This window comes from Scleropages formosus, chromosome 1 (genome assembly GCF_900964775.1).
Source record: "Scleropages formosus chromosome 1, fSclFor1.1, whole genome shotgun sequence".
Lineage (NCBI taxonomy): Eukaryota > Metazoa > Chordata > Actinopteri > Osteoglossiformes > Osteoglossidae > Scleropages > Scleropages formosus.
The window spans coordinates 18,030,473-18,058,316 of record NC_041806.1 but is presented as its reverse complement, the minus strand read 5'-3'; the positions used below and the strand labels follow the sequence as shown (position 1 = coordinate 18,058,316).

At 39.6% G+C, this 27,844-nt stretch overlaps 1 protein-coding gene across 1 annotated transcript; it reads left to right on the top strand.

Moving 5' to 3' along the window:
* The first annotated feature begins 383 nt into the window (after window positions 1–383).
* sptlc2b (serine palmitoyltransferase, long chain base subunit 2b) lies at window positions 384–27,709 on the top strand. Its single transcript, XM_018732408.2, has 12 exons — window positions 384–697; window positions 3,493–3,690; window positions 4,232–4,386; window positions 9,602–9,750; window positions 9,970–10,094; window positions 10,922–11,015; window positions 11,509–11,614; window positions 12,260–12,479; window positions 14,740–14,866; window positions 21,123–21,258; window positions 22,482–22,611; window positions 25,794–27,709. The coding sequence occupies exons 1-12, from the start codon at window positions 551–553 to the stop codon at window positions 25,932–25,934; spliced, it is 1,728 nt and encodes a 575-aa protein (XP_018587924.1). The 5' UTR covers window positions 384–550; the 3' UTR covers window positions 25,935–27,709.
* Window positions 27,710–27,844: the final 135 nt, after the last annotated feature.

Below are 27,844 nucleotides of genomic sequence, written 5' to 3'. Positions count from 1 at the left end.
TCGAAGACTCTTTTCGTTTAATGAAAACGCACTTTTAAAATGACGCGTACAGACTCAGAGAAATTAAATTTCTGCAAGACATTCTACTACCCCCCATTCGGAACACACGGACGGATTCAGGATCTTTCTGCTCTTGAAATATATTCCAGTTATTCCACCTTTTAGAGTACGTTTGAGCAAGAGCACAAGCACGTTCTTCCCTTGACCTTCGGTACGCAGATCGCACGTCGCGGTGCGCGCACCATTCATACGTGAACCCGCGCCCAAGTACAGGAAGGTTACTACAGGTTATTCGGACTCCTCCGCGTTTAATACAGTACTAGTACATTTCGTGCCACGCCCACATTGCCTTTCTTAAAAATTTCATTGGTTGGCCTTCAGTTGCTAAGGGCGATGATTTCCGGTATTCTCAGACGGTTCGATTTTTGGATTTTCCAATGCTCAGCCCAGGAAGGGGGAGACATTTTAACGTCTCCATTCTGTCAAACACGTTACTATAATTTATCTTGATACTTGACGTTTTCTTTTTCTTCCCCTTATATTTGTAAGTATGACCGAGAGCTCAGCGAGCAAGCCGACAAACGGCGACGCCTGTCACGGGGCTGCGAATGGCAGGAGAACAAGGGCAAGGAACGGCTACGTGAAGAAGCAGCACCTCATCCAGCAGCAACAGCACAAGTACTTCCCGAAGGAGAAGGTGAGGCCCTGGCCCGTTGCCGCTATGGTAAACGCTGGGGGCGCGGGCCGTGCTGCGGAGCTCGCAGAGAAACGCTAAGCTAACGTTAGCTTCGCTTAGCTCGCCTGTCTTGTAACGCCCTACACGTTAGCTTCCCGTAGCCTACGTAGGGTAGCCGCCCCTTTCACTGTTTCTTCCGCTCTCTTGGACGCGCTTCACCGCAGCGCTGCTGCTGGGCTCCCGACGACGCGCCTCAAACTCTCAGCTCTCGGCCAGCACAGCAGTGCTGAGCTGCGGGGCAACACGAAGAGCCCTGAGCGAGCGGACTAGCCTAGCGGACTCTCTAGCTCTCTCCCCGGCGAACCGGTTAAACCGGTTCCAGCTTTGCGGCCCCGTTTTAAACGTTTTACTAGAGAGTCAGAAGAGCGCAGGAGCATGATTGTCAAATACAAATCGCCATACATATACTATAGCGGCCTGACCTGTACACCACCACCAGGTCCAGGTGTGTGTTCCGTTCCACTGAGGGACCAGTTTCAATTTTGGAAGAGAAGAAACGACTGTGTTTGTTCCGGACCGGACGCTGAGTCGCTGCTTCTCAAACTAGTATTATTATTTCACTGACACTATTTGATTCAGTTTTTGTTGTCCTTCTTCAGTTCCTTTCTGCTCAGAACTGTGTGTGTGGCATGACGAATTGAAATGACACATGCCGCATGTATTTACAGTGCTGCCCGAAACCTAGGGATGATTAGTTTGGTACAAATGTTAATTAATTATTAAAACTCCAGTAGTAGAACATCGGGCCGGCCCGGCTTCACTTATTTTTGCACATGTGTGACGATCTCAGTGTTTCTGCCCCCCACACACACACGATTTTGCTTGAAAGCAACTCTGACTGCTTCTCATTAAATATCTGTTACTGTTTTGTAGTGAAATGAAGGGACAGGCTTTGCACACTTTTAAAATAGCACTGTATACTAAGTCTGTGTGTGTGTACACAACATACAGCCAGAGTAGTGCCCCAGGGCAGTTGTCTGACATCTGTAGGTTGCTGGTTTGAATCTCTCTCTTGCTGCAGTACCACTGATGAGGGTTCTTGTCCTGAAATGATGATATAAAAATACAGTTAGGGCTGGTGTTTCTTCCTGTTTTGAATTTATTAAATACAAAAAATATATATTTTTTTTTTTACTTAAATCAGATTTGTTGGGTTTTGTTTGTAACTGTGAGCATTCTCCACGACTCTGTGCTTATTTTAATAGCAGTGTCATGAAAATATTTTTCTTGAAAATGTTTAAAATTGTAAAATTTTGATTGTTAAAAGTGATGTTATTGATGCTGAATCCGTGGCTGCTGTCAACCAGCTTCTTTCTGCCAATGCATCCTCTGTAAGCATAGTGTGTGTTTTTAGCACATATGTGTACTTAAGAAGAGCCTTAGCACAGAAAAGGGGGCGAAACTTGTTTGTTTTCAAGGCCCTAAACAAGAACATTGAGCTGGGTGATCCATAAGTAACCCGTATTTAAAACTGTTGATGTCTGTGTATTGAGGACTTCAGTATCATCATTATCATCCAAATTGTTGTGGTGTAATTTAATTTTTGACATGGTTTTTTGTGTGTTATAAGCTGTTTAAAGCTGACTTGTGTAATTAAACACTGGTTTAATTATCCTAGAGTCCTAGTTGGTATTCATTTAATTCATTTTATTCATTAATCTGTTTATTCCTTTAATTTTATAGCTGGTTTCAAGTGCTTCTACATATGTTACCAAATAACCCTTGTAAGATTCGGTGACAAAAAAATATAGGAAAAAAATCTGTGAACTTGATTTAAATCAGTGATATATTTTTTAAACCAACTATTTATACTGGTGTGAATTAAACTGGCTAACCCTGAATATCATGTTGTATATGGGTAAATCATTATAAAGCTGATCATCAAATATTGTAAGTCACCTCAGACAAAGCAATCTGCCACATGAAGAGCAGCTGCTTTGAAGCAGTTTTTTTTTTTCCTGCATTCAAGTCATCAGACTTAAACCGAGGCTATTAGTACTAAATGTATTAGTATTAGTACTAAACAGTATTACTGTCTTACAGAGTCTAGTGATTAAAGCTGTGTTTGACTTGCTAAAGCATTCCCATGTACATGCTCTACTCATTTCTCTGCACTGGCTTCCTATAGCTGCCCGTATCAAATTCAAGACCCTGGTTATTGCCTACAAATGCATCAATAGAACTGCTCCTAGCTATTTGCAAGACTTGGTCAACCGCTACACCCAAACCAGACCCCTTCACTTGTCCACTTCTGCTCGCTTGGTGGTCCTGCGCACAAAAAGTAAAGCACAGAGGTTCTCGGTTCTGGCTCCATTGTGGTGGAATGACCTCCCCCTCTCACTCAGAACTGCTGAAACTCTTTTTACATTCAAGAAGGGTCTGAAAACTCACCTTTTCTGGACTCACTTTGTCCATGATCTCCCCAGCTCATGTATGGTGTAAATGTTCATGCACCGTAACTTTATGATCATCCCCAGATAAGCCTTTATTGTATGTAAATGTTTGTGTACCTTTAAATTGTAGGAAGGTTATCAGAATTCATCTATCCTGTTTTATGCACCTACTCGAGCGATGAACATCGGTGCTTCAAGTAGAAAGGAACAGACTAGGTTTACTTAATCACATGTCTGCAACTATGTCTCTTTGTCCTAATGTAATGCACAAATTTGTATTTTTCTCTGAGATAAACGTCGCTTTGGAGAAAAGCATCTGCTAAATGTAAAGCTGTGGTAAAACTGATGCTATTGCTTTTGCAGATCCAGAACCATGTCACCTGTAATGGGGCATTGTACAACAGGCCATTCAGTGAGTCTTTTGAGGAGACGCCCATGCTGGTCGCTGTCCTGACCTACATGGGCTATGGCATCCTCACCCTCTTCGGGTACCTCCGGGACTTTTTGAGGGAGTGGAAGATCGAGAAGTGTCACGTTGCCCAGGAGAGGGAGGAACAAAGGGTAGGGCAGCCGTGCCTCTTTTGCTGGAGTTGTTACGCATGGGTAATTGTGTAGATTTAACTTTTTGTTAACCTCTTGAAATATATTGCATTCTTTTAGCCTGTGTGACAGCCTTCTTTTGTGAGACATATGTAAGGCAAATAAGACTGTAGTGTGATTGACACTCATGTGAAAATGTGTGTCCTGACATACAATCATTTGACTACCTTGAAAGCAAAGCATGTTAATTCCATCTGTTGTTGATCCAGTTCCAGATGTAAATGTCTTTTGCCCTTTTTCAACTGACTGCTTAACCGGTTTGTAATTTGACTTCTTAAATTAGCAAGTAAAAAGGAATTACGATCTTTTAAGTTTCAGAGAAGGTGGGCTACATTCTTGTATAGCTATGAATAGAACAGTGGCTAGAGCAGCTTTACCTTAAATGAGACAATGGCAGAGTTTAATTTGTGCAGTGTGTGTAATTTTTAACCATTTTTTACTGGATTGTTATGTGCAGCTGGATGGCATCTCTGAAAATGTACCATAATGCCTGTCTCCCCAGGACTTTGTACCTCTGTATCAGGATTTTGAAAACTTCTACACCAGAAACCTGTACATGCGTATTCGGGACAGCTGGAACAGACCCATCTGCAGTGTCCCAGGGGCCAAAATGGACCTGGTGGAGCGTGTATCCCATGACTACAACTGGACTTTTGAGTGAGTCTTCCGTGTCCTAAGGAATCATGGGTAGCTGGGCTGGAGAAATCTGCTGTTTTGTCAGCATTTTTAGCCTCCATGCTGTAAGCCTAATAAGAATGAAATTGAAATGTAACGGGCTCCTATTAACTGACTGGAGTACCCTGTCTGTTACTTCTCAGAAATCAATAATTTGTCCTTTTCTTCTCCTAAAACTGGCAATTGGCATTTGTGTGTACCTGTGTGTTTTATATATGCATAAAAATATATAAATTTTTAACACTGTAGCTATGTTTTAAACATGAAAAAACTATACATTTAATATTTATTATTTATATTTAAGTATTTGGGTGGACACAGATGGCATTTTTTGCTCAGCGCCTGGATAGTGCGAGAGAACACAGTCCCCACCTAATGTGTGAAGTTTTCATGTTCTCACTGTGGTCGCATTGGTCTCCTTTCACAGTCCAATGGCTTGTGTTCGGCAGCATTGTAGTGGCAACCTAAGTGAATTTCCCCTCTGACTTTAATAAAGTATGATCATTATCAGCTTTTATTTATTCGGGTAAAAAATTAGTTTTTTTCCGCCACCTGGGTCATTTCTGAGAAGTGTAAATCTGTGGAGGAAATGTAGGGGTGTGTGTATATACACATATACATACAGTCATGCGCCGCTTAATGACTGACTGCATATATGACGGTGGTCCCATAAGATTATAATGGAACTGAAAAATTGTTGACTAGTGACGTTGTAGCACAACAGCTTATTCGCGTATTTGTGCTGGTGCAAACAAACCTGCTGCGCTGCCAGTCGTATAAAAGTATAGCACATACAATACAGTGATAATGATAATAAGCACCTATGTTACTGCTTTATGTATTTACTATACTTTTTTTGTTATTTAACAGTGTACTCTTTTTACTTAAAAAAAAAAAAAAAAAGTTTCCTGTGAAACACTGTGCTGTGTTACGCCGGCAGAAGCGTGATAAATCTTGTTTACTGCCTTTCTTTACTGCATCGAGGCTATACCATCTGTGCTTGTATAAGTACACTCTGATGTTCATACGACGATGAAATCGCCTAAGAACGCATTTCTCAGAACATATCCCTGTCGAGAAGCAACGCATGTCTGTCATATATATATATGTTATCTATATATACACATACATACATACATACATACAGTCATGGGCCGCTTAACGACATTTAGTTTGACTGACTGTATATACGACGGTGGTCCCATAAGGTTATAGTGGATTTGAAAAATTCTTATCAACTAACGAGTCGTAGCAGTCATAACGTCGTAGTGCAATGTGTTACTCGTCTTCATGGTGGTGCTGCTGTAAACAAACCTACTGCGCCACCAGTCGTATAAAAGTATAGCACAATTATCTACAATACATAATACTTGATAATGACGATATAAACCAGTAACATAGGTGTTTGTATTTACTATACTGTACTTTTTATTGTTGTTTTAGTGTACTTATAAAAAGTTTACTGTAAAACAGTATGCTGTGGTACGCTGGCAACAGCATCATAAATCTCATGTTTACCACATCTCTTGGCTGCATCGAGGCTGTACCATCTAGGTTTGTATAAGTACTCTTTCATGTTCACACGACGAAATTGCTTAACGACGCATTTCTCAGAAAGTATTTCCATACCTGTCACTTGTACAGAGACCGGTTTGTGATGTCGCAGGATCTGAGACAACCAAGCACTTGAATATTCTGTGTTCTGTAATTGATTAGAATTTTACGTTACATTTACATTAATGTATTTATTCAACAGACAGTTTTCTCCAAAGCAACTTCCAGTGAACTCTATGTAGTGTTACCAGCCCACATACCTAATTCACCAAGGTTACTTAAACTGTTACTGATACACTACTTGCAAAGGGTCACTCCTCCATACATCAGTGGAACACACTGTCTCTCACACACTATGGGTGAACTTGAGCAGCATGTCTTTGGACTGCGGGAAGAAATTGGAGCACCTGGAGGAAACTCACACAGACACAGGGAGAACATGCAAACTCCGCACAGATTGAGCGGGGATCAAACCCATGTCCTGTCGTACCACCCAGGCGCTGTCAGGTGGCAGCTCTACTCGCTGTGCCACTGTGCTGCCCGGTAGCTTAGCAGTAGCGATCCGGACTGACAACGGCAGCCAGTTGGTGCTTGTCGTTCTCTTTCCGCCAAAAATGGCTGCAAGAATTTTATGTTGCGAAGATGATGTGTGAGTGAAAGAAATCAGTTGAACTGTTTTTTAAAAAAAAAAACACTGATAGGATTGGTTAGATTGAGGATGAACAAACGAGTGTTACATGTGTTGATGGAAGCGTGTAGCAAATGCTGTCAGTCTTGTACGTACACAAGCAGTAGTGAGCTTGTCCACACACAATGGCTGAGAGTTTTCAATTTTACAAACTTTACATGAACAAATCAGTAAATGTTTGTCTCATCATGGCATGTTCTTGATCCCACCCTCCCTCAGTGAGTACCTGTTGAGATACTGAAAATCCCCAATGTGTGTGTTTGTATGTTTGATTATTATTATAGTAATCTTGTTTTCAGTTTTAGATATAGGTTTCTCTGACCTGTTTCACCTATGCAAACAGTGAACTTAAACAGTCGTGAGTACAATTTCGTGGAAATTTGTCCTAAAAATTCTGAGCGCTTAAGTGCCTAAAATAGCTCCAGATTGTATGTCAGCGCTTCTGAGATTCAAAAGTTTTCTGGGGGGCATGCCCCCGAACCCCCCATAGCACTGCTTCAGCTTTTTTTCATTTTGGTACACACAAACAGAGATGAAAGTGCACATCAATGTACAGTTTTAAATTTAAGCATTTATTTAAAAAATTTTTTTTGAAAGGCGGGTACGGTGGCGCAGCGGGTTTGGCCGGGTCCTGCTCTCTGACGGGTCTGGGTTCGAGTCCTGCTTGGGGTGCCTTGCGATAGAGTGGTGTCCTGCCCTCGGTGTGTGTCCCGGCCCCCTCCAGGCATGCGCCCTGTGTTGCTAGGTTTGACTCCGGCTCCCTGCGACCTCGCTCGGGACAAGCGATTTCAAACAATGTGTGTGGTGTGTGTTTTTATTTAGAAATTAATATATAAAATTTAACAGCTTGTCTTAGTAAGGGTTGCAGAGAATTAGCATTCGGTATTTATTAATTTAATAGTTACGTGTGTGTGTGATCTTGTGCCAAATTAAATTACGATATACTGTAATATTGTAATAAATTAGATTTTCATTGTATGTTTTATGTGAAATAAACTGAATCACATTTTAAATGTGCACTGACATTGTAAAATTTATATATATATAAAACCCATGAAGTGTGATTAAAGGGCGGGAGTGAGGTCAGTTCTGACTTCTGTAATGGATTTCGGAACCTCACGGGCCATATGACATAAGAAGTTTACGATGATCCATTCTTATTATGCTTGGCCCATCAAACTTATTTGCAGAACAGTTTTATTTTCAGAATGTTTCATATGTGATTTCATTCAAGTTTTTACCTTTTTTTGTTAGAATGGTGAGCAAGTTGAAATGAGTTTTCTGGCTGTGCGAAAGAGAAAAATGGAAAGTGAACAGATTTTGAATTAAAAGGAAAAATAGTGCAGCATGAAAATATAGTACTGAACTGTACTTATTCTATATTGGCATTATTACAGAAGAGGAAAACTAACCTAGCCAATATTCAAAGAAACTGAGGAAAAAACCTTGGGGTCCAGTTATCAGTGGCTGCCAATCGCTACTATTAAAATAATTTTAATGGCATTTTTTCTTCTAAAGTATAAATGGGGGTCAGTTTTGGGGCTCTGGAACTCATAAAAAGTTTTACCTTTGAAACGAATGGTAACTCTGTTCAGGTTATGAGAATTCATCTTATGAAGAGTTTGAGGAATGCATTACCTTTGTAAGGTGGGGGGAGCTGTACATGTGTTTAGATGGACTTTTGTAATATAAACATTAATGGGTTTCTCTTGGACATAAACAATTGGTTCTCTTATACCATCTACAGTAGGTTTTTTTTGAGGCAAGTATTTTGTTGGAATGTAATCAAAGTGCTGTTCCTCGTATGGTAAGGGTGTAGTATTGGAGCTATAGTAGCACCAACTACCGAATGAGAACATGTGTTAATAACTGAAGTTGAGGTTGGAAGGTGATTTCTTGAAAGAAGCTTTGTGGATTTCTGTATTCTGTTATTTTTGGTCATTTTGTGCTATCTCTCTGATTTGTTTTGCTTTGTTCATCTGCCAGCTAGAGTGCTTTGCAGAAGTATTCAAGTTCGTTGAAAGAAAGTTAGCTCCGTTTTCTGCATTTCAAAACTTATCGGAAGAAAACGTGTATGTATTTTTCTCATAAACTGAGTGCTCTAACAGTTTAGTTTCAAAGCCAAATTAAATAACTTGTCAAAAGATTTTAAATAATAAAATTGCATACTGGAAAAACACTGCTTGCACGAGTATTAAACCCCCACACATTAATATTTAGTAGAGCCTCCTTTTGCTGCAATAACAGCCTTAATACTGTTGCAGTGAGTCTGAACTAGCTTTGCATGCTGCTCAGGAGAGATTTTATCCCATTCCTCCTGGCAGATTTTCTGCAGATCGTTCAGGTTGGTTGGATGTTGCTTCTGGACTGCAGTTTTCAAAAAGTGCTACAGATTCCCAATGGGGTTGAGATCAGAACTTGGATTTGTACCACTTTCCTCCCTTATGCATCTGGTTCACTTTACCTGTTACTTGTGTGGTTTGTCCTTTACTGTTTTTCACAGTGGCTTCACAGCCTGGCTAATAACCCCTACACAGAGTGATTTCTATATTCAGAAAATGTGACTTTCCATTGCTCAATGGTAGAAACTAATTATTCAATTATGTCCAAATAAGAGGCAAATATGTCTTGTTCGGGAACAATTTTCCACTTTAAGCGTTTGGAGCACAGGGGTTAGAATACTTATGCAAGCAGTACATTTCAGTTTTACATTTTATTTTTAGTATCTAAGGACAAACAACAGTATTTCAAAAGCCAAAGTGAGTTATCGTGAAATAGATCTCATTTAAAACAGTGGTAGGGAGAAAATTTTACTGTATTTTTTGAAATCCAGAAAAGGGTGATAACTTTCCAGGGGCTTGAATACTTTTGCAAGGCATTGTGTATAGAGGAGTGTGTCCATGGTTCACTGGAGATCTTGATTGGTGGCTTTTCTTCCTGTTCTTTTTTGTCTAGATACACAGGCAAAGTGATCAAAGATGTCATTAACATGGGCTCTTATAACTACCTGGGCTTTGCTGAGAACATGGGATATTGTGCTGATGCTGCAGCTGATGTGACAATGAAGTACGGAATTGGAGTGAGCAGCACCAGGCAGGAGATGGGTATGTTGTAAGCCTGTTGACTCTTCCCTATCATATGCCCATAACCACTTCAGTTGTGTGCAAAAGTTAAAGAAAGTTTCTTTATAAAAATCTGTTTGCATTATCATTATAATATGTGCAGTTCCAGTATACCTGAAGAAGAAATGTAGAAGAAACCACTGAAAGTAAATTACTGATGCTCTTTTGTTTCTAATGGATGATCAATGTGGCTTCCCTCAGGAAATTTGGACAAACATGAGGAGCTGGAGATGCTGGTGGCCAAGTTTCTGGGTGTTGAGGCCAGCATGGTCTTTGGCATGGGCTTTGCAACCAACTCCATGAATATTCCAGCACTTACTGGCAAAGTAAAGCCTCTCGTCTGAGTCCCGTCCATTCATCTCGTTCCGCATTGTTGCTCACTTCCTTATCCTGTGCCTTTCTTGCTTTCCTGTAGGATTTCTTCCCTGCTATGTTTCCCCTTGTTTTCCTCTTTGACTTAAAATGTCTGTTTTACAAGGTGTTTCATAAGAAAGCTTTATAAAGCAGTTCACAACTTGTAAAAGTTTGGCATTGGATGAAGTAGCAGTTTTTGAAGTCATGGTTAGACTGTTTTACAAGCTTCTGGGTAGCTCAGTCATATACTAGATGCTTTGGCATACAGAGTCTGAGCAGGAAACACATTTCTTTGTTGCATATCTAGACTTCCTGTTTGGACACACTTTGTGTTTAACTGAAGGAAGGCACAGCTCTCAGTTTGATGGATCTTTCTTCCTGTAAATAAGATATTAGGTGAGATTGCATGAAGATTTCAATGCAGCTTTCAGGAAGAAGGTTGTCTGTCACATATTTGTTGTGACATAGATCAGGCTGTGGCGTTTTCTCAGTGAGAACTAGTACAGTAAAAATATTCTTCCAAGTGTCAGCAGAATTCAACCCCTTCCCTTTTTCCAGAAAATGGCATAAAAATATAAAGCAGATATGTTTTTCATTTTGTCAACCATATTTTGTATTTCCTCCTCAGCTACAAGTTTGAACAGTCAGGCAGTCTTCAGAGGGCTTTTAATTGCAGTGATGTTTGAAAGCAATGTTCCTTGTACTTTTCCACCCAGGTAGTGGTTCCTGCTTTGTTTTCACACTGGGAGCTCATGGGACCAAAGTGACAACCCCACCCTTCTTCCTTACTTCCTCCCAGGGCTGCCTGATCCTGAGTGATGAGCTAAACCATGCCTCCCTGGTCCTTGGGGCCAGGCTGTCTGGGTCCACTATTCGTGTCTTTAAGCACAACAGTGAGGCTTCCTTCCTTGTTTACACAGCACAGTAACACTCGGACACACCCCAGTCCTCTCAGCTCTGGTTGTTTGACATCTGGCCCGATTTGCTGAGTCTAACATCTTATGTAAAGTGGAAGCATGTTTGTTGCTCTCGATCAACAGTCATGGCTTGGTTGACACCTGAGATCAGAGGTCACATGCAAAGGACAAATATAAACAGATTTGACTCCTCTTTTAATCATTTGTATACAGTAATTTGGGGTTTAAAGACATTTCTAGCATATTTTGGACAGAAGCTCGATATATGCACATAGTGCTGGACAACTACTTTATTCTTAATTGTCCATGGGTTTCAGAAAGGATATGTAAGGATATATGAGAGATCTTAGTACTTGTAAGTGTGTAGATTCCCTTATTTGGTAATGTACATGTTTATGTACTTAGGGATACTAGGAACTCTAGGAGGAATTTATGGCTGAAGGCCTGGTTTAACTCTGCTGTGTTGTAGACATGCAGAGCCTTGAGAAACTTTTGCGAGATGCCATTGTCCACGGCCAGCCCAGAACCCACAGACCTTGGAAGAAGATCCTGATAGTTGTAGAGGGGATTTACAGGTATGTTGAATAATAATAAAAATCCAAGTGTTCAGTATGCTTCTGCTGAATGGCAAGTATTCAAGTATAATACTTACTGAAATATGGCTGTTTAAATTCCTTTCATACTAGTGGAGAAGAACCCTAAATTGTATGTGCTCTGCTACATGTGATGTTATGGTGGACATGTATGTCATGTAGATGTAGAACTGGCAAATACTGTCATTGTCACTCTGCTGGAATTTTTTTCCTTGATAAATGTGATTGATTCAACTTGAGTATTGTAATATTGCTATGGATGGGGTTTTTTTTTAAACTCTTTTGACATCTTGTTTAGATGTCTACATTGTGACCATTTACACATGCATGTTGATAAAAATATTTTTAATATGACTCCTAGTGAGCAGCTGATCTCAGTTTTTCCAAAGACAGTCACTGACTCAAAAGGTAACACTTCTTTCTGTAGCACAAGAAGCAATTCAGCTCATCATTTAAATATGAAGCCCTTGAATAGTTTAAATGACTGTCATTGCTGGGCTGCAGCACTCCAGAAAAATCTCCAGCCTTTTCTCATAACCCCACATTCTGCCTGTCTTTTAGTAATTAACTCCTCACTGAAGTGTTACCCATGCTGTCTCTCTTGACACCCCCAACCCCCACACACAGCATGGAGGGCTCTGTGGTTCGACTGCCGGAGGTCATTGCCTTGAAGAAGAAGTACAAGGCCTACCTATACCTGGATGAGGCACACAGCATTGGTGCGCTGGGCCCCAGAGGGAGAGGTGTGCTTGACTACTTCGGCCTTGACCCCGAGGATGTGGATGTCTTGATGGGCACGTTCACCAAGAGCTTTGGTGCAGCTGGAGGGTACATTGGAGGGAAGAAGGTAATGAGGGAGTCAGATTTCAGTAGCCAGATTCAAGTTTTATTTTTTGAACTGCATAAGCTTAATGCAGTTCAAATTGCAAGTCTTCCATTCAGAACAAAAGCTTTTAACACTCAATTTAATTAAAATGCTATGTCCAGAGATTTTTTGCTTTCTTACAAGCAGAGTATGTTTAATTTATTTCTAAATAGATTACTGTTAATCACTATAACCTGAAAACTATAGTGGAATGGTTACTTCTTAGCTGAGGATCTTTTGACTTGGGTGGGATGCTGCTCTGGGTAGTCAGTTAAACCTGTTTTGTCCTACCTGTGAAGCAGTGTATGCTAGTGCTGTGTGATTCAGCACAAAAAAAAAATCAATTTGCCAATGACACAAAGTTGAGTCTGACTGACAGACTGTATCGAGGCATCATTTCTGGTTATGTGGTCAGTGCTGATCAGTGGGCACTGTCACAAAGAAAAACTTATCACGGTCTTTTTCCACTGTTTTTAACTGTTTAATTTTTATAACTTCAGCACTAATTGCCAATAATAAACAGTCCAAGTAGGACTTCTACTGAGTGCTAAGTTTGATAACCGTAAAGGGTCAATATTATGATAATGTCGTTTTATAGCAGTAGTACATGTTCGGCATGCGCCGTTGTTCACTTTGTCCTAGCATAAACAATTGTGCTGCAATTTCTAAATTAAGGACAGTTCATATTGCAGTGAACTGCTCACTTTAAACAGTGCAGTGGGCAGTCATCAGGCTGATGCCTACTAAAGGCTGTATGTTCCATTTCATGTAGACAACATTGTTTGGCTTCAGACATTTATATTATTTAGTTAGCAGATGCTTTTCTCCAAAGCAACTTCTAATTAACTGTATGTAGTGTTATCAACCCACACACCTTATTTACCAAGGTGACTTATACTGCTAGATACACTACTTAGAATGTGTCACACATCCATACATCAGTGAAACACACTCTCTCTGCCATTCACACACTATGGGTGAACCTGAACAGCATGTCTCTGGACTGTGGGAGGATACTGGAGCACCCAGAGGAAACCCATGCAGACATGAGCAGAACATGAAAACTGCATGCAAACAGACTGAGCAGGGATCAAATTCATATTCCCTCGCACTACCCAGGCGCTGCGAGACAGTAGCGCTACTTGCTGTGCCACTGTGCCGCCAACTGCATAGTCATAGGTAGTTAACCTAACAGTGTAGTAGTAACTAGTATTCTTTTGCTAATGATGTGTACGGCAATTCTGATTGTGCCTTGTACAGTAAATGAGCAAGCTGTCTGCTTAGTGTGGCACATAACACTACTAAAGGTAGGGTCAGATGTAGTTTTTTCCCCTTATTTTCTTAAATGCATTTTCATGCATTCTCAGTAGTGCATGTTTGTTTTCTTTTTTTAACAAGCTTTATTCTACAGTACATGTTAATTTTTTTTCTAGCAGTGTTTATGGTTAGTAAATTCAGTGGTCATTGCAGTGATATGTGTACTACAAGGCATAGCATTTTACTCAGATTTCAGATTTATGCTGTTTTCAAAATCAGTTTTAAAGTCACTGCCAGATTAAATTTTTAGCAATGTAAAACTAAATCGGCTATGTCGTTGTTGAGAGAATTTTGTGTTAAAGGCCGTTCGCCAAGGATGGTAGTGAAAGACCTGTCTGAGGCTGCTGAGAAGACGAGTCAGTGGATATGGATGAAAATAGAGCAGGGTAGTTAGGGTTGTAGGTCGAAGAGAGCACTGTAATGGTTCCGTAAAATTGGTAAATAGCAGTGGGAGGCAGGATGTGTGGCTAGTATGTATGAAGGTATGTGGTATTGTTAATTGGGATTGTTTGAGTTTGTGGAGCTGGTGCATTTTGCTGCGAGTGGAGGGTGTCTAATGTGTGTGGAAGGAGGTGGACCTGGGGCGCCAGACTTGAGAGACTGCTGAGCCTTCCTGAGGTGCTGTGGGCGTAATTCAACGAAACACTGACGAAGGGAGGTGCCCACTTCACGACCTCAATGAAATACCCATGTTGGTACTGTGTGGTTGTGTTGGTTAGGGAAGGAGGTTTAGCTTCTTGGTCTTGAGTCATGGAGATATATGGTGTCAATGCTGGATGTTTTTCTCTAAGGCTTCATGGTGAGGTTGGTTGGCCTGCACCTTGCGTATATTATTACACTGGTACACATGGGGTGTAACATCCTTTCTAGTGTATGCTGAATGAATGCTTGTGAAATGAAGTATTCCTTCTTCCTCCAACTCCAGGAGCTGATAGACTACCTCCGTGCACAGTCACACAGTGCAGTTTACGCCACATCAATGTCATCACCTGTGGCAGAGCAAATCATCACTTCTATGAAGTGCATCATGGGCGAAGACGGGACCACGATCGGTGAGTTTTTGCGACAGGACAGAATTACAAAATTGTACAGTGATTTATTACACTTGTAGCACAATTTATGAACATGATTTGGACCGGAAGGCAATTTGTAACTTATAATATTTCATAGTCTACAACTACATCACAAACAATACAGTCTTAATAATTAAGGCTAATCCTTTCAACTTTTTGTGGGTCAAATACTGTTGAAAACACTCACGCAAAACAGCTGCACATCAGGCACCACAGGAGGATCAAACGAAGGAGACGGAGTTGGAGTGTGATGATGGTGATGGAGGATTTTTTTTTTTTTGGAGGGGGGGAGGGACTTTCACTTTTAATGCCTACAGTCTCATAAATTTAAAACTGGCTACAAGGAAGCCACAATGCATTGCATTAATACATTTAACTTTGTGTAAACTTGTTTCTTTCTTACTGTGATTGGTTTGTTCTGTGAATAAATTAGACAATTTACATTCATATTCATCAATTTAGCTAATGCTTCTCTTAGAGGCAGCATGGTGAACCAGCGAGCAGTGCCCAGGTGCTGTGAGAGGGCATGGGTTTGATCCTCGCTCAGTCTGTTTGCATGCAGTTTGCGTATTCTCCCCATGTCTGTGTGGGCGTACTCGAAGTGCTCTGGTTTTCTCCCATGAGTCAAAGAGGTGCTATTCAGGTGGATTGGTGACTTAAAAAAAGAAAAAAACACCCATGGTGTGTGTGAGTGACAGATTGTGTTCCACTGATATATTGATGAGTGACACATTGCAAGTAGTGTAAATCACCTTGGTGAATAAGATGTGTGGACTAGTAACACTACATAGAGTTCATTGGAAGTCTTTTTGGAGAGATGTGTCTGCTAAATAGATTAATGTAAATGTAACAGGCCAGAAGTCTTGCCTGCAGAGCATTTACTGTTATGTCAGTATTTTGCTCACCACGAGGTGGCAATATAGACCTTAGAAGCTTGTGGCATGCCATCATAGTCATTTTCTTTATGCATAATTTTTGTATGGTGCAATAATTATGGTGTAGAATTTCTTTGAAAAATATAACTTGTGAATTTAGGGATTGAGTTGCTGCCCATCCCTTTTCTATAGTATTCTGATATTTGGCCAACATGTACTGCCTGCCTCAAATAATAGGTTCAAGTTATATTCACACTAATCATTTTTACCAGCAGTATTTAAAATGAGGTAAAACATAACAGTAAGTTTGATTCCTTTATAATGTTACCTATTGTCTGCTCTGACAGTGAATTTTTTATTTTTTTTGGATTAAATTAACATCGTGTAGTGGTTAAAGCTTTGGACCCAAAGGTTGTAGGTTCAAATCTCACCTCTAGTTGTAGTATCCTTCAGCAAGGTACTTGTCCTACATAGCTCCATTAAAATTTTCCAGCAGTATAAATGGGTAAATAATTGTAGGTAGATTAATGTTAAGTCACTTTTCTCCAAAGTGTCTGTCAGATAAATGAGTAAATGTCTGTGAATTTTTATTGTGGCAAAAGTATATAAATTACACACTACTGTACTTGAGAACCGGCAGATTTATTTATTATATATAAATGTTGGTCACAAAGATGTCTTAGCAATGAGCCTAGCTTCCTCAAAGTCCCAAACCTGCCAGCCACCACGCTGGCCTTGTGGATTTCATGGGACCACTTTCTCAGACAATTATCCTTATGTGAAGAGCCATTTTGTCACCTAGCTGAGTTTACAACATTCTGCAGTGCTCCCTGGGTGTCAGAGGTCCTTGTGTGGAGTACTGCTGCAGTACTTGCTTATGTGCACATTGGTTTACAGAGTATAAACTTGTAAAGTACTAAAGCTCATTCTCCATTTATGAAAATAAGGGGATACCGGACAGTTAATCTTCTTAATTATTACACTGATACATTATTTATATTAAATAAGCAAATATATACTTTGTGTGCTTTTAAAGTATTTGAAAATGTAACCTTTTTGTTTAACATCCAACTTCTTAATGGGTACACCGCCTTCAAATTTCCTCAGGAAATGTCTCTTAAATACACATCTGAGCTTCTGTTAGCTTTGTTGCTTACCGTCTTTGCATTGAACAATAGGATGACCTGTTGGTCTGCTAAAAGGCCATTGTTTGTGTCACCCTTAGAAAAGGAGCTCTTGGACAGTGGACTCTGGTTTCTCCCTGTACATGTCCAGCTTCTTTTTAGCACAGCACTTCAGTGTCAGACCTCCGGATTCCTTTATGCTTGGAGACCCTTTGACCCTCAGTGTGGTGGTGACATGGTCTGCATGTCTTTGTAATACAACAATGAAGAGCTGAACTAGCCCACATATGGTAGTAATACACAAAGCATTAACTATATTTCATTTGTTCCATATCCCCCCCCCCCCTCCATTTTGGGTTTGGAATTGAGCAGAAAGGCCTTTCACAAATGGGGATGAAAAAAGCATACTCTGAAAAAGTGTGACAAACCTGATTTTGTTTTTGTTAATTCTGTGTTAATTGCATGTGAAATGCGTTCTGGGATGCTAGTGGGAACTAGGTCAAATACAGCAGCTTTGGCTTGTTAGGGGTCACCTTTTTGTATGGGGCAGGGGGCTGTGGAGCAGCAGCTTCACCATGGGCTCATGGAGAGAAGGGACTTCATGTGCATTCCCACAGGGGCTGACACCTTTTCAGGGCCACTCTGATCAAGGGGGTTTCCATTACACTGTCTTGAATGATAATGCTTTTCTCTTGGCTTCACTTCTATGGCACTTTTGGAGATGGTCTTTGAAGGAACACATGTACGTATCTGCTGGCACGAAGTGTGAGTTATCTGTTTTATCTGTGTTTTATCTGTTCTTTTTTCCCCCCTCTGTAATCCATCTTTCATTGTGTTCACACCACATAGTTTTGGTGTTCCACACCATCAGCCAAAAAACCTTTTTTCCAAGAAAGGAGACCAGATATGTTTGAGCCTCCCAGCAGTCCTGCACTAAATATTTTTCTTCTTTTCCATATCAATTTTATTATGAGAAGCTCATTTTCTCTTTGCTCTTCTTGCCCTTTTATGTGATTTATGTCACTTGTTATAATCCATGTGTGTTTATGCCTTTAAAGACGTTTGCATAATGTACCTTTAACAGGCCTCTTTTGAAAGGCCCCTTTCTCATGTAAGAAGAGAATGTCACACAGTCCAATAAGCATGCAAATGTGTCATGAACATAAAATACTGAAAAGATGTACATGGAAGGTTAATGAAGTATTTCATGGTTTATTAATTAAATATGGAAGAGCTGTGTATTTTGGGGAAGGAGGTAGTTGCCCTCTTTTGTATTAGCTGTAAACCTTAACAAGAATTTAAAAAAAAAAAAAAAAAAAAAACTTGAGTTTGACAGTCTGATTTCTGTGCATTTTGAAACCAACATATTGAGGCCAGGAAGCTGTGTAATTGGCTCCACTGTGTCTGTCATTCCCCGCACTGTAGAGGTGTACAGGAGTAAATTTAGTGGGGGGGGTTGCACCATGGGGTGCTGAGCTACCCCACACAACCAAAGGTGTCGTGGTGCTGCGTTGTCGCCCTTCTTTGCTTCTAATAGTGCTCATTCTTGCTTCTACCACCTGCTTTCCAAGCTCTGATGATCGTGCTGGAGTGGGCAAAGCTTCTTTCATTAACACTGTTCTCTGCTTGTGATGGACCATAAATCTGCTCAACCCTCTTCTTTCTCCTCAAGCTCTAATGTTGCTCTTATTTAGCATCCTTGCTTTAAAGTCATATTCCAAAAAATAACTGGTTTCATAACTCACATTTAGAGAGAATTTTATTTCCTTAACTCATATGTATGGAGTTTTTACTTGAGCATTCAGACAATGTATGTGGTGTTTTTTGTTTTGTATTTGGTGAGTTTTTGTTCTTACATAAATATCTTGGAGTGCCAACACGTAGGTGCCAATATTGATAGGTGTAGTAGTATGGACACATCTTCCTTTCCAGTACAGTTGTCACACTTGCTGTAGTAAAGAACTGGGAGAGGTTTCGGGGGAGGAATTCTAGGGTTAGGGTGTTGATGTGGTTCATTTACAGCTGTATCACTGGCGCTCTTTAGCATCCAGCTCCCACAGACATTCTTTACACTTCCTTTGAACATGCGTCAAAAAAGGTGATGGCGATTTGGGATAGGAGGAATCGTTAGAGGAGTCTCAGCTGGGTTACTAAAAGTTACCTCCCCACTTTATTTACCTTTCTCAGTACCCCAGAACGTGGTCCTCTCATCTCCCAGTAGATGAAAAGGAAATGCACAGAGCCATCACCTTGAAAGGGATACATAAGGGGCCTCCCCATCTGGAAATCGTTTCCTCCTCTTCTTTTTCAGTCTCTAGCTGGTGTCTGGAATACTTTAATGGCACAGTATTGTGAAACTAGGTGTGGAGAATACAGCACCCCCCCCCCTGAGGCCACCCTTTGGAACACGAGTGCTGACTGACACACTTAAAGTTGGAGCTTGAATTTGTTTCCTGAACTTCTATTACTTTTGCATCCATTTCAGCATTTTAATGCCTTTCTTTCTTGCAGTTTTACAAAGGGCTTGGAGGGGTTGTGGAGTTTGGATTAACAGCTTTTCAGGTGGTTTATTTTGTTTTCCCTTTCATGAAAAAAATCACAGCACTGTCGCACTTAAGCGGTCAAACCATAAATGTTGAATAGAGTCGACCAGAGTCCTGTAAATGGGATGCATTTTGTCTGACATCTATGGTGCCTCTGATTCTGGTGAAACAAGTGTTTTCGTTAAGCTGATTCTGTGTTCAATGCGTGGATTTCCAGTAGCTGATCTGATTGCCTCCTGTTTTGAAATTGTCAGACATTTGTCAGTGTAATTGCCCAGCTGTTGTCTTCTGGCATCAGAAAATCTGTAGTGGATACACTTCACTGGAGAATCATCCTCTATTTAAAGATGATGCTGAACATTGCAGTCGCACAAATGGTGTGTTAGAGCTTTTTTTCAGTACCTTGCAGGAGATCTTTAACACACAACATCTTTCAGAAGACTTAATGATGGATGGATGGATAGATTGGAAATTTTCTTGGCAAACTTTTCTTGGAATCACAGTGTTCTGGAGGTTCCTTTTCCAAGCCAATTTTTCCACTTACATTTATTTAGCGGACACTTTTCTCCAAGGCGACTTCCAACAAACTCTCTGTAGTGTCATCAGCCCACAAACCTTACTCACCAAGGTGGCTTACACTGCTAGATATACACTACTTGCAATGGGTTACTCGTCCATACATCGAACAGACTTTATCACACTTGAACAGACTTTACCTGACCGGCAGTAACGGTAATTGCTCTCTGCCTCAATTAATTTTGGATTCCCCCCCCCCCCCCCATATTGCAACAGTGAAGAAACATGGTGCAAGGGGTTCTGCATATGAAGGCCCAGCAGTATATATCCCAGTGTTTTAAGTGCTTTTATATATATAAATTTATTTATTTATTTATTGCAGCTTTGTGGTAGTGCATTGCTTTTTGTGTCCCCAAAGAAACTTGGAAGGTGGAACCTATAAACACTGTCTGTTATGAGGCCACTGTCAAACTCTCGGATGGGAAACTCTTTGATCGTCTTCAGCATGCGAGGAATGTTAAACAAGTGAAAGCCAGTCCCTCAAAGTGTAACCTTTTGAATGGATTGCTCAGCAGTAAACCAAACATTCATGAATTATTTCATAAAAAATGTGGAATGGATATTAATTTAGTCCAAGGCTATTCAACTGCTGTCCCACCTTGCCATATCCAGTTGGATTTTTCCAGTTCTCTATTTGCCACCAAACAGAGAAAGTGAGCTTTGTTAAGACAATAAGTATTTAAGATTTAAAAAAAAAAAAAAAAAATTGGATTATGTCATCCAGTGTCCTAGCGTTACATAAGGTGCCTCAGATTCTGTGAAAGTGGTGATGGTTTTTTTAAAATTGCACATTAGATCTGCCTTTGTACAGAAATGTCACCTGTTGAGCACCTTAAACTAAGATGTTTGACTTTCTGTGAGCCATGGAGCACTAACTAGTTAGAGTTATAATGAAGATTGGAAGGAAATGGGTATCATGGAGAATGTGGGATAATGTTAAAATCTTTTTGCAGAAAGATCCAGAAAAGGTGACATTAGTATTATACCTTTTCCTGCAGTTGGCAACAGTAACAAGTTTCACCAGCCCTATTACTCCTGGAATTTCAGTTCTGTGTGATGGAGACATGAACAGCTATGAAAACATCGATTAATCCTTCTGGTTGGCTTTTGTTCTCAGGTAGGGAGCGCATCCAGCAACTCGCAGAGAACACAACGTATTTCCGCAGAAGACTTCGAGAGATGGGCTTCATAATCTATGGGAATAACGATTCTCCAGTGGTACCAGTGATGCTATACATGCCAGCCAAGATTGGGTAGGTGTCTATCCCACTTGACAGTAGTTGGTGCATACTATAATCAATAGAAAGGGACCCTACTGATTTCATTTTGGGTGCGCACTGTAAACAAGCAATTACATATTAATAACTTGTTGATGTTGAAAATTAACCCATTATATGCATACTTTTAATATGTGTGTTATGTCCAACGCTTATACAGTTGAAGGAAAAAGTTTATAACTCCAAAGGATTTATAAACTATCTGAATTTCTTCATGATCATTTGCCATGATATGGCTATGCATATATCCTGCTCCAGGAATGTGGTCTGATCTTCATCCAGGTCTTATAATAGTCTTATTTAGCAAACACCTTTTTTATTTATTTTTTTATTAACATTTGGGCTTTTTTTTTTTTTTTTTTGTTTTATCTTAGCTGATGTCTTTAGCAAGTCTCTAGCATGGTTTTTAGCAAACTTGAGACAAGAAGATTTATTTATTGATTTGAGCAGATGTTTATATGATAACCTGCTGTGAAGACCACTGTTGCTCTGTGTTTTTCGTAAGGTATGCTCATGACATCAGACATCAAGTGTAAGAGATGCCTGCAGATCCTTAGCTGTCACCCTAGGGTTCTTTATTCACTTGTTTGCAGACTCTGGTGTGCCCTTGTGGTCAAACAAACAACTGAAATGACTGACAGACCTGACTCGTTAGTTGGAATACCTGACTCCAGTTACCCTCTTTTCAAGATGTTATCCTGGGTGTCCTTATAGCTTTTTACATTAATGACTTCAATAAAAAAATTTTCAATAAAATTATCAAAATGTAAAGTTTTTTTTTTTTTTTTTTTAATAAAACTATGAGTTTGGAGGAATGCCAGATCCCATTTTAAGGAGCCATTTGTGTAGAAATTCAGGTAATTCTTTGTTCTCATGAGTTCATTAACTGTTGCTGACAACTCTGTGGTTTCAGGTGTAAGACCGCATTTTGCTTCTGTGTTCACATTTGAAATGTAATGTGAATAAATGTGAAATGTATAGTAAAACAGAGTAAATTAAGATCACATGCTTTTACAGGGTGGATGATAAAATAATAAAACATTTTCTTTCACAGATATGCAGTCTTTTTTTAAAAAAAAAGGTTTTTATGATGTACTTCCTTTCACTACCATTGTGTACCCTTGTGAGTTGTTACAAACTAGTGCCCACGAACACAACCGCAGGCTGGCAGCCTTCACCCACATTCTCTCTCTCTCCAGGGCATTTGGAAGGGAGATGTTGAAGAGGAACATTGGGGTGGTGGTGGTGGGCTTCCCTGCCACACCTATCATTGAGTCACGAGCCCGTTTCTGTGTGTCAGCAGCCCACACCAAAGAAATGCTGGATGTGGTGAGTACAACTTTCTTCTGTTATGAAAACATTTAGGGTTGTTTGCATCTGTCAGTGCCAGTTGTGTTTTCAACAATATATTTTACTTTGTCATTTAACCCATGTTTATTTCAGCTGTCAGTTTTACCTCAAATATCTTCCTCAAGGGCATTACAGTTATGTCCCTCCTAGAAGTTGAATTGATAAGCTTCAGGCTATAAGTCTCAGACTTCAAATTCTGCAGTGCTCGTCTCTACAGCAGTTTCTTCTTGACATGTGTTTATATCCTCAGACTTGAGGTAAAAATTCTAAAGCAGTACTGTCTGTTTTTGATTTCAGAGTCAAAACAATTGAACTTTTTTAATTTTCCCACTTTTGAAATTGTAAGTTTAGTAGACACATTCCTGAAAGGCAGTGTTTTACCAAATAAACATAACATTTAAGAGGTCCTTAAGTAACTGAAACCTCTCTGTGATAAATGCATTTTTTTTAAATCCCCAATCTGAGATTCCTGTAGATTGAAAGGGGTTTTTTTTTTTTTTTTTTAAATAATGTTTACTCCGACCTGCAGTTGAGAATGTGATCCTTGTTTTATACTTTGTAAACTGAGAGGGTCATGTGTGACCTGAATGAATTTATTCCTCTGAGTTTTATGTACCCAAGGTTTCCATAGTGGAGTGCTTTTGGCTCAAGATGAAAGAACATCTAATCTGCTTTCCCCAAAGACATTTTGATTCTCCAGTGCCGCAAAGCGTGTTACCATTTCATCCCCAATGACTCAGTTCTGTAACAGAATCAACTTTGTTGGAATGTGCTCCTTCCTACTACCTGTTTTAAATTATTCTTCTTTCATATCTGTCAGTTGATGCTTTAAGGGATGGGACTGGAACGAAGAGCAGATTACTTTACAGTTTGTGCTTGTACCACTTGCAGAAGTATACAATGATGTTGCTTGTGTTAGCTGACCTTTCACCCATCTTCTGTTGGTTACGGTTGGTTTACAGGCTTCCATATGTCCTACCAATCACGGTAGATCCTACTAGTCTCCATCCACTCAGTCTCTTTCAACTGGTGTTCCACAGGGCTCTGTACTGAGCCTCCCCCATTCTCTCAATGTACACCTCTTGTCTTGACCCTGTTGTTGCCTCCCAGAGATTCTTCTATGACTGCTACATTGACAATACCCAGCTCTTCCTCTTCTTGCTGCCTCTGGAGCTACAGACATCTCTGCATCACCGCCTGCCAAAACAGATCCTTGACCTCCTGTCATTCTATCAAACTGGATAACTCACTCATTTCACTGACCTCATCAAGTAAGAGCCTGGAGTATCGCTGAAGTAATGATCAACTTAAGTTTGGCCTTCTCTAAACATATCAAAGCCACAACCCAGTTCTGTAGATATAACCTGCATAACAACAGGGTCCGAACTTCTCTCAGCAAATTCAACGCAGCTCCTGGTCCAGATCATGGTGATATCCTACTTTGACAACTGCGACTCTGTCTGGCCTTCAGCCTCTGCCATCAAATCTCTCCAGTTGATACAGAATGCTGCTTCACAAGTTGCTTTTGGCCTTCCGAAGCATTCCCCCCTCATCATCTCTCTACACTGGCTTCCTCTAGCTGCCCAGATAAAATTCAAGGTTCTGCTTGCAGCCTACAAAAGCATCGGCAGATCTGCTCCCCGATATCTTCCAGACATGCTCGCTCATTACAATCCAATCAGACAGATATGCCCCTCCACCTCTGCCGGCTTGGTGATCCTACGCACAAGACGTTCAAAGGTTTTTGGTTCTGGCTCAATGTGGTGGAATGAACTCCCTCTCTTACTCAGAACTCCTGAATGGCATGCAACAAATTGACTGTACTCAAGAATCACATGTGTGCATCCAAATCTCTATTTTTGTTGATGTAATGCGCTTTTGTTCTCCTAGATGTACTTCACTTTGGAGAAAAGCATCTGCTTAATGAATATGTGTAAATATGGAACATTTCAATTGGCAGTTTATACCATACCTTTATGCCTTCTATCAAAGGCAGCACTTTGCCTGGTGTGCCTATGAGATTGTGATTGAGCCAGCTGAAAAGTTTCCAGGTGCTACACCCTGCAGACATGAGCAATCGACTTGCCGGTATAAATACTCAACCTGTGTACTAGATGCATATGCATATTCACAGCCAAAACTTATCACATAATCAGGTCTGTGAATTCAGGGTAATGAGAAATGGCCCCTCCAAAACTGGTGCAGCCAAAATTAAATTTTGTTTGGTCAGCTAATGATGTTGTGGAAGCTCAGTACCAAATTTTCATATTTTGAGGGCATGTTTCCTAGTTGCTGGCTAAATTAGATGGAGAGATAACAAGCCATGTGGATTTGAGCCTGCAACATGTTCTGTTTATATCTTTGAAACTTGCAATCTGTAATAAACCATTCCAGTTTCTGCAGTTCAAATACATGCTGTTATATGCAGCTAAAGACAATAATTTCAACATATTACATCTGTAAACAAAAAAACTGAGCATGACAACAGCATGAAAAGAATAAAAAGGTAGCGATAAAAGCTGCACATAATAAAATATTTAAAAGGGTATTGCACAATGAATTCATACGACAGAGATATGATGCAGTTTATTAGTATGTGCCTAATTTAAAACTGAAGTATTATGGAGTTATACAGTATAATAGTGTTACAGAATGATTGCAGATTATTACAGAACTGCTTTAGGTATACACAGTGTTATATAATAATAATTCAAGCTTTTCATAATTTCAAAACAGAATTGCAATAAATTTTTCAGATAAGTAAAAGATTTCCCCTTAGCTGTTCCAGTACATTTGGATTAGTGTTGTAGTATTGTTACTATTTTCGACACACAATTATGTGAAGAGTACAAGAAGGACTTTGCACCCATGACCACTTTCATACTCATGTCAACAGAGAAGGAGTTTTTGAAGTCCTTGCACAATGATGGGGTAAAAAAGACGGCAGAGGCCAGTGGACTACTGAGAGGACTACTTATTTTGGGTTTTTTTTTTTTTTTTTTTAAATAAGAGATGGTGTTTGTCAAGATTTTCAAGTGATAAGATGCCATGTGTAATTCCATGATTTTCTTTATGAAGAGCAAAGTGTACATTTTGTTGCTACTGTCTTTTGATGTGTGCTGGTATTCATTGTTTCTAACCCTTTCATACTGATCCTACAGGCATTGAGCGCAATCAGTGAAGTTGGTGACTTGCTGCAGATGAAGTACTCCAAATACCGGGCTCTGCCCTCCCAAGACTGGCCCTCTGATGAGACGTCATATGAAGGGACTGGAAACCAAGGAACTCGTTCCCCCATGTGAACACTGGACATGGGTCGCTTACTTGCAGTACCAGTGGAATGTTCAAGAACCACTCACTGTTATAAACCTCTTCTAACCCCACCCCTTCCTTCTTAAAGAGCTTCCAACAAGACAGGAGCAAGACAAAAATCTGTTTTTCTCATCTTGAAAGTTAAAATCAGTTCTGTTGTTAATGTGGCATTTTCTGTCAAAAGAATTGAAATTCACTTATTTACTTCTCACTTTCTGCTTTAAGCTTTGTTGTGCTGTAGTAATATCTTGGAATCTTCATAGCAAAAAGAAAACCTTCCTGAAAAACCAAGCACTTCAGTTTTTACTGAAATAAGAAATACAAATTACAACAAAAAGTTGTTGTAAAGTTTTAATAAATCACAGCTTGCATTGAAACTTGCAAGAGCTGAAAGGATATTTTTCAGAATATTAGCTATGAGAGAGGCCTTCGTATGTTTCTTGATTACATATTCCAGAAAATTCTGTCTCTTAATTTGCTGTATTTTTTATTATTATTTATGAAGTTTGCTGTATTTAAATACTCTTTTTGGTAAGTGTGATTTTGGCTGATTGTGCTCCTGGTTTTAATGTTCTATTTTTTCCCCAGTTACATTCAAAAAAAGAACTCCAGATTGCCATCTTACCTTACCAAAAAGATGTTGTCCATTTTGGAAGTAATATACATCAGATTTCTATGAGATGAGGTAGTCACAAACATTTCCACATTTACTCACTTGATTATTTTACCAGTGCTTTGCATCTGTACAGAATTACTTTTTCCCCATTTAAGAGATAAGAGGCAGCTTCTAGTGCATTATCAAAATTGCATGCAGTTAAAATCTGTGCATGCTCTCAGTGCACAGTGCAAGTACTACTGACTTTTTTTATGTACTGGCAATTCTTAGTTCATGTAGTCATTTAAGCTGAGTTTTGTCAACGAGGTGCTGAAAAACCATTCTACATGCATTGCTATTTTCACAATGAGTCTTAAAACCCGAAAGCATTCCAGAACTTGCTCTTAATTACCTGTGTGAAGTAAGTTGGGTTATAATGCAAATGTTCCACGCAAACATTTGGTCTTATTGTGAATGCTGTTTGAGAGGGTAAATTAATCTAAATGAGAGATGTTTAAATATCAGACTAATCGTTGTTAGTGGGTGTTTAGATAAGAAAGCAAATGGAATTGATTGTGGAATATATGTAAACAAATATCTATATCTATATTGGTCTATTTGTTTATGAATAATTGTGTAAATATATATATATATACAGTAATATATTCATTCAAATGAGTATGAAATCCAAACATAATGAAATCCTTCAATTTAATGTCTTGGTGGAAAAAGATGGCTATATCTGACATATGAATGATTTCCTCCATTATTGCTAATTTTTGAAAAATTACTGTTCAAATTTTTATGTAAATGACTTATTTTGCATCTAAGTATATTTGCACTCTGAAGGATACCATGCTAATGATACAACACAACTGTTGTCAGAACAGTGAGGAAACTGTAAAGACACTGCAGTGTGATTTCTTGAGGTGTGGACTGCTTTGAAAATATATTTGTTTTAACCTGTAATTGCAACCAGTAATGCAAAGGAGGGCTACTTTGTGTGGAAAAGTACTGGTTAATCTTCTTGTTTGTAATGTTTCATTTCCACAAAATTAAAAGATGACCAAAATGTAAGCTTTTTTTTTTTTTTTTTTTTTCCTTTTAACAGCAGAACAATACTGAGTCACAGCAAATATTCAATGTGATTCCTGGGAAAAATAAATCAAATTAGACCAGATTTTTTACTTTTTTCTTTTCCCAATTTGCTAACAACACCATGCTGAGATTGTGTGGCCAGCTGGGTTCAGATGTGACATTACTACCAGTGGTATGGTCTGTGTCACAAAAATATGCAGTTCAAGC

Coding starts and splice junctions, on each gene's coding strand:
- sptlc2b (XM_018732408.2), top strand. CDS start 551: ATGACCGAGAGCTCAGCGAGCAAGCCGACAAACGGCGACGCCTGTCAC. Junction 4,387..9,601: donor GACTACAACTGGACTTTTGA/GTGAGTCTTCCG, acceptor TTTTTTGTCTAG/ATACACAGGCAAAGTGATCA. Junction 10,095..10,921: donor TTCCAGCACTTACTGGCAAA/GTAAAGCCTCTC, acceptor ACTTCCTCCCAG/GGCTGCCTGATCCTGAGTGA.